Source organism: Saccopteryx bilineata, chromosome 4, assembly GCF_036850765.1.
Source record: "Saccopteryx bilineata isolate mSacBil1 chromosome 4, mSacBil1_pri_phased_curated, whole genome shotgun sequence".
In the NCBI taxonomy this organism is placed as follows: Eukaryota; Metazoa; Chordata; class Mammalia; order Chiroptera; family Emballonuridae; genus Saccopteryx; species Saccopteryx bilineata.
The window spans coordinates 189,750,871-189,763,410 of NC_089493.1; the positions used below are offsets into that span (position 1 = coordinate 189,750,871).

Consider the following 12,540-nt stretch of genomic DNA (forward strand, 5'->3'; position numbering starts at 1 on the left):
CCCCCCGCTTCTCCCGTTGTCCACCTGTGCTCATTCTGGATCGGGAATGAATGGGGGGGGCTCTTTGGTTCTGAAGCGAACCTTCTACCTCAAACGAGGCGTTGGAGGTCTGGACCTGCCTCCTCTGTTTCTCTGCTTCCGCTTCCTCCTGACCACCCCCTTCAAGCCTCCCCTCCCGCCCTCTGCAGGCCTGTTTGAGCAGAATCTGCCACGGATCCCCACGGCTCTTGGGGCAGCTTCCTTGTCCGGTGCTCTTATACAGCTCTCTCGCCCTTGGCCTGCCAGCAGCCAGCCCAGTGAACGACTCTGACCCGGGCTATTCTCCCCCAGAGGTATCGGCATGCCAAGTCCCGGGTGACTCTCATTTTGCAAACCCTGCGAAGTGACAACCCTCTCCCGTCCCCTTACCCGGGGGTCCATATGGCAACAGTGTGAAGGGGCATTTCGGACCCACGTGTGTTTTTGCTTTGGAAGGTGTCTACACGGGAGAACAGGCGGGAGCAGAGACTGCTCATCCGCGCCGCTGGGCTGTGTCCGGGGACGGCGGCCGACGGAATGTTTTCCCTTCCATCGAGGTGAGAGCGGCTGTCGTTAGCAGGAATAGCTCTCTGTGGTCTCGTTAGATTATAATGGGCGGGCCTCTGCAATGGAGCCCCTGACCCGCTTTAACGGAACGATTTTGCCATTAGGTGCGATGGACTAATGTGTTCTTTCCGGCATTCCCTCCCGGCCCCGCCGTTTTTGTTGTTGCCCTGTACGTAACAGCCAGGGGGTCGGAGAGTAATGTTTTATGAGGGGAAGCCAGGGATGTTGATGGCGGCGGACGGATGTAACCAAAAGAGCCTGTTCCCCAGCTGCAGCCGGCCTGAGATGCCACCTCCATGGCTTCGTATTTCATTGCCGAGACTACCCGGGGTTTCTCGGAGCCATTTATTAGGCCTAATGCTCATAATCACCTAAAAGTATTTTTAACTTTTCCGGAGCTTTCAAAGTCACTTGCAATCTCGGCACGGATCTGTCACTGCCAGGGCCGCTTAGTGGGAGAGGGGTAACTGGAGCAGGCTGCCGCGGCCTCTCCTCGGGATGGGTTTGCATAGGGGGGGACCTCAGAGGGGCTGGAGGAAGGGCCAGAGAACCAGAGCCCGGCTGAAACGGGGCTGGGGGAGCAGATGCCATCTGGCCTTCCACCTCCTCTTGCTCGGGGCAGCTCAGAAAATGACACTGGGTACATGATCACAGAGAAGCTTTAATAGACCGGGGGTGGGGTGGGGGGTCCACAGCAACGCCATTTTATTACGAATCGCTGCTCTACGTCCACTTTCCAGGAGACAAGGTATGTCATGGGCTTGGGGCAGGTGGGGAGCCGGAGTCCCCGTCCTAAGGGCGGGCCCGGCTGCGGAGGCCGATCCCGGGCCCGGGATGGCTGCTGTCATCAGCAGTCTGCATTCTGTGCCACCCTTTGGGCGAGCAGTGTGCTGAGTGGGAGTCACAAATGGGCTGTTATCTGATGGCCACGGGCCTGTCAATGCCCGAGTCCAAGGCGCTCTTCTCCCACCTCCCATCTCCCTAATGGGCAGGAAGAAAGAAAGAAGGAACAGAAAGAAGGACTGGGGGCTTGGGGGGGGGGAGCAGGAAGCCTGCTGGGGTTCATCAGCTTGGAAAGAGCAAAGGGTCGTGAGTCATGAATGGAATCAAGAGACCATTGCCGGGCACATCGGGACTCGTGGGCAAGGACGAGGGCCAGACCCCAGTGGCTGGAACATACCAGCTATTTTAATGAAGTTTGCTAATCAGGTGGGTGGACAGCTGTCCTAGTGAGCTGTCCTCCCCAGGGTCTATTGGGAAGGTGGCCACAGGCCCAGGAACAGGGAAATGCCCATGGCCTGTACCAGGTCACGGCCTGGTCACAAGCATGCTGCTGCAGCACCAAGTGGACCTGGGTATATTCCTGCTGGTGAGGAGGGCCCATTTAAACAGTGCTGCTGGGCCTGACCAGGCGGTGGTCCAGTGGATAGAGCATCAGACTGGGATGCGGAGGACCCAGGTTCGAGACCCCGAGTTCACCAGCTTCAGCACGGGCTCATCTGGTTTGAGCAAGGCTCACCAGCTTGGACCCAAGGTCGCTGGCTTGAGCAAGGGGTTACTCAGTCTGCTGAAGGCCCCCGGTCAAGGCACATATGAGAAAACAATCAATGAACAACTAAGGTGTCACAACAAAAAACTGATGATTGATGCTTCTCATCTCTCTCTGTTCCTTTCTGTCTGTCCCTGTCTATCCCTCTCTCTGACTCTATCTCTGTAAAAAAACAAAACAAAACAAAACAACAACAAAAAACAGTGCTGCTGGTTCTCACTTCTTCTCAAGTTATTTTCTATTAACAGAAGTGAGCTTGAGAGGGAATGTTAAAAAAAAATAAAATAAAATAAAGGAAGAAATCTCAATTTCCTATCAATTCAAGTCAAGGTCTTTTTGATTTTCTAGTTCATGGCAATGGGACTGTCCACAGCTGGGAAGGCTGAGTTCTACGGACATAAAGGACAGTCATGCTGGAGTCAGATGATCCTGGGTGAGTTAGCTAGCCTCTCTGAGCCTTGATATCCTCATCTGTAAAATGGGATGTATGGATAGGATCACTGTGGAAGTGGAACAGGGTAATGACGTCAAAGAGGTCAGCGCCTGGCCTATCGTAAGCACTTAGTACATGGTGAAAGAATTCAGAGGGGTAAGCGGGACTCTCCATCGCTCAGCCACGCTGGGCACGGGGCTGAGCGGTAACCTGAGAGAGAGGAGACAGAATCGCACATCCCCATGGGAGCCCAGAGCCTGCTCCTGAGCCTAAACCAGGGTTTACTTCCCGCCATGGCCCTCTCTCATGGGACAGGACACGGGCTCCATGGTATGAACCATCAACACAATCTCTGGTTACACCGGGCCCAGGATTTACCAAGAAACAGGCCGAGCGGGAGGTGCCAAGAGCGCCCTCCTTCTCCTCGGAGACGGCAGGTGTCCGCCCCGCCCCCGGTGGCCCTGAGCTAGCACCACGTGGAGAACCTCCGGCCTCCACGTTCACTGGGCTTGGAAGGTCGAGGAGACAGACTGGACTTCAGTCTGCCCGGGGCCCAGGGCCGGGGTACTCAACGCGGAGCGGGGCTGGGGTTCAGGGGGAGTCTCCCAGGTGCGACCCACGGTCCCCATCACTGCTGTCACCCCTTGTCAGGCCCGTGTCCCTTCCCAGTGCTGCCAACAACGGTGCCAGGTGGGGCGGGCCACAGGCGGCGTGGCCTTGGGGTCAGCTACCACTTGGGGGGCATGGCCTTGGGCCGGGATTCTTCCACGGAACAGCGGGGCACAGACTCTGGGTACCGCTGTCCCCGTCGAACGGAAGATACGATGGTGGCTTCTGAGCTTGGACCTGTCTACTTGAGCCGATGGCTGGCATCCCGACTAGCCCCGGGGGACGGCGGCCCCGTCTGGGGCGGGAGATGGGGACACAGATCTTAGCTCGCCCCAGCGAGCTTCTCCGTGCCCGTTCCGGCCTGTGTCTGCTCCCCGGAGGGGGAGGCGCCCACCCCTGCCCTGGGGGGCCTGGCAGGTGGCGGGCTGCGGTGCTCCAGAGCAGAGAAGAGGTGTCCAGCGGCGGCGGCGGCGGTGGCGGGCCATGCTGCAGGAGAGCGCGGTGCTTTCCGCGGTGCTTGACAGAACCATGTTCCGTTTCCATCGTGCCACCACATGGTTAGATCAAGCACAAAGGAAAGCGCCACGGCGACCGGTCAGAGTCAAGGTCAGGAAGCAGCGTCAGAGAGAGGACAGGAGCGTTCAGAGGAAGCAGCGTGGAGAAGCGGAAGCCGGAGGAGGCCCCCGCGGAGCGTGATTAGTGCCAGGAGTGGGTTCCACGGGGAGCGCTTCCGGAGACAGGAGCCCCCTGCCCCGCGGGCGCCCCGCCTTAGGAGAGACACAGGAGGAAGGGAGGAGGGGGGGGAGGCTGCTGGACACCCCCGCTCGGCAGGGTCGGGCGGAACGGATCCCTCCCAAGAGAACGAAAGGAGTCAGGTGTCAGGTGGCATCGCAGGCCTGCACTGAGCCTCTACACCCCGCACAGTCACTCCGTCTCATCTGATAGGACATCAGACTTGGCAGGAGCATCTCCTGTTTTTCTGCAACCGAGGGCCCCTCCCCGCCACAGCCTGGTTTCCTAACAGCCCGGTCCCCCGGCCCCTGAGCCGAGAGGCCAGCCAGATTCCCGGTGGTCTAGCAGAGCTGCCATGATCCTCAGGAGAAAGTGCTTTGATGTGCCACACTTCAGGGGGCTCCTCAATGTCCTTCGGGGTCCCCAGAAACCCTCTGGCTGACAGACGTTTCTCCCAGATCAATGGAGATATAACGGGGGGGGGGTGGAATCGAGAGAAAATACATGTTCTTAGAAAGGGAGAGAGGAGGGGGAGCTGACAGGCCCCGTGTTTGGGACCAGAGACCTACAGTGACATGGTCTGAGGACACCAACTTTCACAGAGGAGGTGCCCAGTGTGCCTTGTGGTGAGGGGCCTCTTTCAGACTATGAGAAGGAGGGAAGCGGGGTAGACACCGGGTTCTGGGGTCCTTCTTGATTTCCTGATTCTGCCACGGCTGTGAATCACGGGAATGGAGGATCCAGCAACCAACTATTTCAGATGCCGGGGCCCAGAGGCGGGTGCCCGATCTTTATATCCCTATCGGCAAGAGACCAGGGGCAGTTCTCATGCACCTGCTGGCTTGGGACTTCCTCCCAAACCGCTGGGAGACATGTGCACCCTGCAGAGACCGGATCCAGGCCAGATGACCGGGACCCTCCCTGCCCTGCCCTGCCCCGCCCTCTGACGGGAGGGATGGGGTCGCTGTTCCTGCACAATGTGTTTTTGGAATAAGATGGTCTCAGCATCTCAACAGTGCATAGGTTGCCTGTAGCCATTGACCAGTAAGTAAGTCAAGGTCACTGCACAGCTCTGGGTCTGGCCCCTGTCCTTCTGAACCCTCCCATCTGACCGAGCAGGGCTGGCCACTAGGATTTAGACTCAGCTCCACTTTGATGCCCAGACACGCAGGGCTCTGAGTACTCTGGTTTGGGGGTCTCGTAGTCAAGCTCGGTCAGGCCCTCAGGGAAACGCCCAGCCCTCTCGTGCCCCCGCCTCCAAGCCTGAAAACCGGGGGAGCTTTTCCTTCTCTTCGGGTTCCTCAATGAAAGTGAGTGGAGGGATCGGGGAGAGAGCTGTCGGTCTTCACGGCTCGTCGGAAGCCCTGGGCTCCGCATCTCATCCTGAAAACACTGCTCTAATACCCTGCTTCTGTGTGGGCTCCATTCCTTCCTCTCCAGCCCGGACTGGGGGGTCCCCGGGGGCTCTAGAACGCTCGTTCCCTGAGCAGTGTCTTGCTCTCTGCTGTCTGTGGACATGACGCGTCCCCGCCCTCTGTCCTGTTCACCACGAGAGTCTCTTCCTGCTGGGGGGATCTCCTCACACACGGCAGGGAGGCAGGATGGAAGACAGCGTCTCCCGCCTGCTAAGTGCTGCCCTGGGGGTGGGCTCGGGCCCCCAGGGCAGCCAGGCGGTGCCTTCTCTGGAGGGCTTAAGCCGATGGTCCGTCACCCCAGCTGCAGCCTTCACCCCTAACCTGATCTTGCCGCCCAGGGAGGTGGGCGCAGCTGACAGAGGCAGACGCGGGGCAGCTGGGAAACCAGACGCCCTGCCTACGGAGGGGCTCTTTGTGTGCAGGAGCAGCCCTCAAATTGGCTCCTAATCACATCAGCTGTCTCTGCAATGGGGTGCTTTTAGGGGAAAGTAAAGCGCAGACTTATTATCTGTCAGATCCACTGTGTGTCACCTACCCCTCCCTGTTTCCCTCTGGAGCTTCCCAGACACAGAGCTTTGGATGGACGATGGACGGCTCCTGCCTCCCCCAAGGCCAAGGCCGGTCCGGGCCCCGGCGTCTCTCCAAGCCGAGGCCTTCGGAGCTCAGCAGCAGCTCTCTCCACCTCCCGTCTCTGCAGCCGCAGAAAATAAAAGCCTGGAGGGTGCTATGCGTCAGGCTCATACAGCTCTGACTTTCTCTGCCTCGATGGGAACAATCTTTCTGCTTAGTGTTGATTAAAAAAAAAAAAAAAAAAGATATCTAGAGAGGGTCAATCCAAGAACCCTACTCTTTCCTCCTCGCGCATTTCTTTCTGTATCTCCAACTGTTCCGACTTCACACAGGAGAAGTGGCCAGAACCCCTCCAGGGCGAAGGAGGTAGGTGGGGAGGGGCCAAGCTGGAGTCAGGACGAGACTCCTCTGTCCTGTGTCCTAGGTCTACCTGCCACTTCCTCTTTCTCTTCCTTGCCCCCCCGGGAGCCCCCCCACCCCGAGCTCAGTCTACGGTCATCTCTAGGCAGCCGCCAAGGCTGTCCCTGGGAGACGCCCGTCCTCGGGTCCTGGGCAGGTTCCTTTCTTGCCCTACCCCCCGGAACCTTGGCATCAGCCTGGAGCCCACCGTCACGACAGGACCCCCGTAAGGCTGAGGGGTCGGGGTCGGCAGATGGCGCCCTCTGCCTTCCTCTACCTCTCACTGCTCCTCTTTTTGGGCATGACTGCCCGTCAGAGCTAACGAACCTAGCCGTGGCCAGACAGGGGTAGGGACAGAGGGGACGGAGGCGTCAGTCGCGAGGAGAGGCTCCTGGGAAAGGACGGCTGTGCCCCAGGTGACAGGTCCGGACCGGGACAGGAACTTCAGGAAAGAGTTCCTGCCCCAGGGGACAGGTCCGGACCGGGACAGGAACTTCAGGAAAGAGTTCAGGGTCGGGTGGGAGGTGGGGAGAGCGGTCAGACTGGGAGGGAAAGTCACTAGAGCAGTGGGAGCGCCTTCCTGAATGTTCCTTCTCTTCTAGACGCTGCGAGGGGAGGGGCTGAGAGCTAACCTGGGGTCCGACCCTGCCTCCACCATCGCTGGCTGTGACCTTGGAGTCCCTCTTTGCCTCTGAGCCGTCCCTCTGCTGCAGGACGGGGGACCAGTCACCCCGACCTCACAGGACTACTGGGAAGAACCAAACCAGAGCAAGAGCACTGGGCACAAGTGCTCACCACAGGCCAGAGGCTGCTCTTACACACACACACACACACACACACACACACACACACACACACGGAAATCACGGGGCGGGGGCAGGGGGCGCGTGGCTCCAGGGGAGACAGAACCCAGGCGGCAGCAGACCTCCAGGGCTTGGCAGAAGCAGGAGGCTGCTTCTTGCTAGCTATTCGGGGGGGGGGGAGGGACAAATTGGGGGCAAGGTCTCATCCTACCCCGCACTTCCCGTGTCATGGGCAAGCACCTACCTCTCCAGGTGCTTCTGTTAAAAAAAATATAGCTCGAGTGTATCATTCTGGAGATGTGGACTAAAGAGTCTGACTCAGAGGACTGGCAGAAGCCCGCCCACCGGTCCTCCGCCCGCGACCAGTGCCTGCACTGGCCCCGTCCCCGGGAAAGGGCACTTCCCTGAGGCGCTGTGGGGCTGGGCGAGGGGGGAGCAGAGGCTCTGGCTGACACACAGACTGTGAGCTCGGCTGCGGCTGTCTCAGCTCCCGCCATCAATCTCTCACCGTCGGGAGCACCGTGAAGCCTGGTGATTTTTTTTTTTTTTCCCCCAGGAGCAAATGACACAAATGACAGTCATTTTAAATCTGCCTGTTCACTGAGCTGTTGGGTCAAGGAGAGAGACTTCCTTTCCCAAGAAGAGCCGAGAAGGCCCCTGCCACTCAGCCCTGCTGTCTCCTGGGGGCGCTGGCAAGCGAGGTGGCAGAGTGGGCTTGGGAACCGGAGAGTAAGGCCCCGCTGTCCTGCTCATCTGAATGTGCCTGTCCGGGGTCGGGGTGGGTGTCCGTGGAGCCTGCCATGCCCTGTGGCAGAAAGGCTGCAGCATGCTGGTCTTCGAGGGGATAGGGGGCCCCCAAGGTTACATGCCCCCTGAAGCCTGGCCTGAGGAACATTTCTCTGCCTGCACTTGGGGAACACAGCCCGCTTCACAAACTATCAAGAAAAATGCATAAAAAGCCTGCCCCAGCCTCCTGCTCCTGCCTAGCCCTGGAGGTCTGCTGCCATCTGGGTTCTGTCTCCCCTGGAGCCACGCGCCCCCTCCCCTCAGCCCCGTGACTTCACTGTGTGTGTGTGTGTTTCACTTTAAATCCATAAGGTAATTGGTTTTCTGCAGGACTAACTGAATTTCCCCAATTTAATTTGCAAAGACGCCCCCCAGGAGCCATTACAGCGCTCGCTTGCCCTCCAGATTGGATTAGAGGCCTCCCCGGGGCCGCTGCGCTCTGCTCTGCGTCGGGAGGCGGGGCCCAGCCCCATAACCTGATTACCTGAGCAGCGGAACTTCTTGCTCTTGACCTGGCTGATGCGCTTGTTGGCCAGCCGCCGCGGGCTGCTGCAGCGGGCCCCGCTGGTCTCGATGGGGTTATCCTGGAGGTAGTCGGCCAGCCACTTCAAGTGACAGTCACACACAAACGGGTTCTGGGCTAAGTGGCTGCGGGAGGGAGGGGCGTTGATCAGGAGTGACCCGCGGTGCCCGGTGCCCGCTCTACCCCAGCCCGCCCGGTGCCTGGATCCCTCCTTCATCACCCCAGGAGGCCTCTGAGGACGTGGGGGCTGTTCTCAGACAGGACCAGAGAGGGGCCCGAGGCCCGCTGCCTGTAAAGGGCAGTCACAGGGGCATCTAGCTGCAGGCTGGGGGCCCAGCCTCGCTCCACTCGGGGCAGGACCCACCGCGGATCCCTGTGACTCTCGCCCAGGCCAGCTCTGACGGGAGGAGCAAGAGGCAGCCTCGGGCTCATGGGTAGAGAAGACTGCATTTCATTTCTCCGAGCTCAGTCACACTCAGCGCATAAAGCAGCTGGCAGGGTGATGGGCACAGGGTGGGTGTTCTGTATACAGAAGTGGCGCTGTTGTGATGGTCCTGTGCGTCGTGAGGGCAGCGCTGTGGGCCTCGCTGTGCTCGGCTCCATAGGAACACTCTGCACAGCTGCCTAGGACGCTTGGCACGCGGTTGGGGGTCGATAGGCAGCAGCTGTTCTTACTCTTTATTGGTTCCTGTCTCTTGCGATGGAGCCAGCAAGTGCCAGGAGACTCAGAGTCTCAGGGTCTCAGAAGACCCCAGGCTTGTGGTCAGGCCGCTGGCTGGGGCTAGGGTCTCCGCCCAGGACTGCAGCCATCAGAAATGTGGCCTGGGATCTGAACTCAGGGGTCAGCTACCTAACGGAGCTATTTATAAACATCTGCCATGCTTGGGAGTGCGGAGCTGCTCCCCAAGGAGGGGGTGAAGTACTCCCAGGGTGCCCGTCCCAGAGGGTGGCGGGGGTGGGGGTGGGGGGCAGTAGTGGTGGGTTCTCCGCAGAGCGGGGGCCTGTTCGGGATACAGTGGCTGCACTGATTAAGAGAGCAGCTGAGCGGCAACTCTGCCTGGACTGAAATCCTGATTCTTACTAGCTGTGCAACCTTGAGCAAGTTACCTAACCTCTCTGTGCCTTGGTTTCCTCACACAGAACTGGGGAGCATCACAACCTCTTAGGGCTGTTATGAGGCTTAAAGGTTTGCACACAGGGAAGGTACCGAGCGTGGGGCCGGGCATGGCGTGAGTGCCCAGGACAGGGAAGCTGGGACCAGTGCTACCAGTGCCCCCCCACCGCAGGCCCCAGAAGTCCTCCTGGACGCGCTCACTTTGCCCTCATTCTGGGTGTCCTCCGTGGCTAGGTGTTTGGGGGTCTCCTGCTGCCCGGGCACACACTGGCATCGAGGCAGCATACTCACAGCGTCTGGATCGCCTGCAGAGGGGCAAAGAGCCCCTTGCTGATGGTCTGCAGCTTGTTGTCATAGAGGGAGAGCAGGTTGAGGTTCTGCAGGTCCTGGAACGTGTTCACCCGCAAGCAGTTGATCTTGTTGGCATTGAGGAGGCTGCAAGCACAGAGAGAGGGCGGTGACTCACTTATCCCGGGCTGCACCGCAGGCCGCGGGCTCCAGAGCGCCCGGCTCTCTCCTCTCGGCCTCGGGCTCCTGCTGCTGAGCACGGAGACAGAGGGGCACGCATTCCTGTGGCCACGGAAACGTAGAATGTGCCGGGCACTAGCACGCCCGGGCACCCTGGACGCTGTGCCACGCCCTGCCATCACCCGGAGCCCTCCCTCAAGCCCATGCCCGGCAGGAGGACCGGAAGTGGCGCCCAGGTGATTCATGTTCTGCTTCAGAACGCAGAGGTTCCGGGGACCCGGTACAAACAAAGGAAATCGTTTGGCACAACTTTTTTTTTCAAGCTTTAGTTGACTGACTACAGACAACTGTGATTCAGAAAAGTCCTTAGAGTTCTTTCGGATCCCTTATTGCACCGGCCATCCCTCCGATGAACGTTATAGGGCATCCTCCCAGAAAAACTACGCCCCTGGTGGGCTTGCGTGCACGGACGCACATGTTCTCTCTCACACAGCACCGTGGGGGTGTGCCTTTCGGGTGAAGCTCTGGTCCAGCCCAGATGATGCTCAGAGGGTTACAGGAGAGGTTTCCAGACTGGGGACTCCAGCCCTAAGGGGACCCACATGATGTGGACCTCGACTGACTGGTGGTGCCCTCGAAACTAGCTGAAAATAATTTCGTACTCCCTCTCCAGTGGGAGTGGGGGCGGGGGCAGCTAAACTAACCAGCTAAATGTTGAATTTTTAAAATTCCTATTTTGAAGGCTGGCTCAGAGCTTCCCGGGAGGGTCATAACAGACTGTCTTGTCTCCGGAGGCTGCTGATGCCCGGGCCCAGGGGGGACTTCAGTCAGTAGCGCTGGGGCTGCCTGTGGCAGCTGACTCATCTGTGCCACCTGTCCTTGCTGCAGGCCCGCGTGCAGGCAGGCGGCTGTGGCGGTGACAAGTGGAAGAAGAACTGCCTGTTTAATCTGGCTAATCATGGGCAGGGTCCCGAGGGTCCGCCCAGATGTCCTCCTGCCTCGCAGTGGGGAAAAGGCTCACGTTGCCGGAACGCGTCGCGGGCTTTCCAAAGCGCCTTTCTGACAGCCTGTCATTCTCACAGTCACCCGGGCAGGTGGGCGGAGCCGGCCTCACGAGCTACGGGTGAGGGGACTGAGGCTGAGAGTTTGGTGGGTTTGTCTGAGCTCGTGCACATTTTCAGGGGGCACGCTGGAAGCAGTCAGGACCCTTCAGGTCTCCGGAGGGTTCAGTGTCTGCTGTACCAAGGCCCTGCCGACCACACCCACATGTCTATCCCCTCTGTCGCACTGCCTGTGCTTTGTAGATCACGTTTCAGTCACGGTCATTCAATATGGGGAATTCCAAGAAAGATGCTATGGAGCAGAGATAAGGAAGAGAGCCAGAGGAGGACCAACAGGGCCAAGCACCCAAGAGTTAGAAATGAATGACCCTGCACCCCTACTTTGTTTTTTAAGGCATGTGGCAAATGACTTGTTCCAAACCTTGATATTCAGGGCCTTCTGAGGGCATCGTCTAGGCCAGGAGATATTGAATCATTTAGTAAAAAGGCTGTTCAGAGGTGCCAATCTGATGGCCTGAGGATAGAGTCTTTCCACAGTATATTGCAACATCCCACATGTAAATATGTCCATTTAGTCCTTCCAGTGTTTTAAAATGGGAAAATTTCTCTCTTTCTCTTACACACACACACACACACACACACACACACACCAGATTTGTATTTTCTCTTGAAAAGCATTTCAGAAGCTCTAGAAACACTAGGTCCACTGGAGGCAGCTATAGAGTGGCTGCCCCCTTGAGAGAGAACATATACTGTGTTTGCCACAGTCCTCACCACTCCCTATTGTACGCCCTTCACTACTCTATCTGCCTTGCCTGAGTAGGCAGGCATTTAGATTTGAGACCCTTGTGCAGATTCATAAGCCCTGTTGCCGGACTTGGTTTTGGGGAGTGCAGGACACTGGTCAAGGAGGATGGCCACCGGGAGAGAGGACATCTGCTTTGAAAGGGTAGTATCCAAACTGGTCTCCCACTCTGGCACCCCTCGTCGCCCCTCCGAACTGCGGGGCCTTCTGTTCCTGAGCCAGATGCTTTCCGGTTCCCGTTGGCTTCCAGCGCTCTCGGCATGGGACGTTACCGCAAAGACGTAAGGTGCGGACAACACCCGGGCTGGCTGGCAGGCCCACCTGGCAGAGACGGCAGAGGGCCCGCCCGCATGGAGCAGGAGCTCAAGGAAACGTTGAGGGCACGGGCTCTGGTCCTGTCGGCTCTCCTGGGATGCTTGGCTCCCCCGGGCATGGCGCGGAGGTGCAGGCAGAGATCACACTGAGCTGCTTATCCAGATTCAGATGCCGTGGACGGCCTCCCGGGTCCCCGGCACCCGCAGCCTCGAGCAGCCTGTCCCCGGCCTCTCTCCTCTGGGAGGAAGGCTGGCGGCTGAGCCACTCAGTCTGGCTTCCGTGAACGGATGTCTGAGCTCTCTGGAGCGGGGACGAGTCGGAGGGGAAGTTAAAGAAAACAGCCCATCGTGGAGCAAATGGAGAGTCTTTGAAA

The 12,540-nt window shown here is 58.9% G+C and overlaps 1 protein-coding gene across 2 annotated transcripts in view; it reads right to left on the bottom strand.

The window, feature by feature from the left end:
- The window catches only part of SLIT3 (slit guidance ligand 3), a 606,305-nt gene that overhangs the window by 94,226 nt on the left and 499,539 nt on the right, over positions 1-12,540 (bottom strand). For both annotated transcript variants that reach the window (XM_066273226.1, XM_066273228.1), the window contains exons 13-14: positions 9,810-9,953; positions 8,366-8,529 (exon numbers count right to left, since the gene is read on the bottom strand). In XM_066273226.1, the coding sequence (XP_066129323.1) occupies positions 8,366-8,529; positions 9,810-9,953 (308 nt within the window). The remainder of the gene's footprint in view (positions 1-8,365; positions 8,530-9,809; positions 9,954-12,540) is intronic.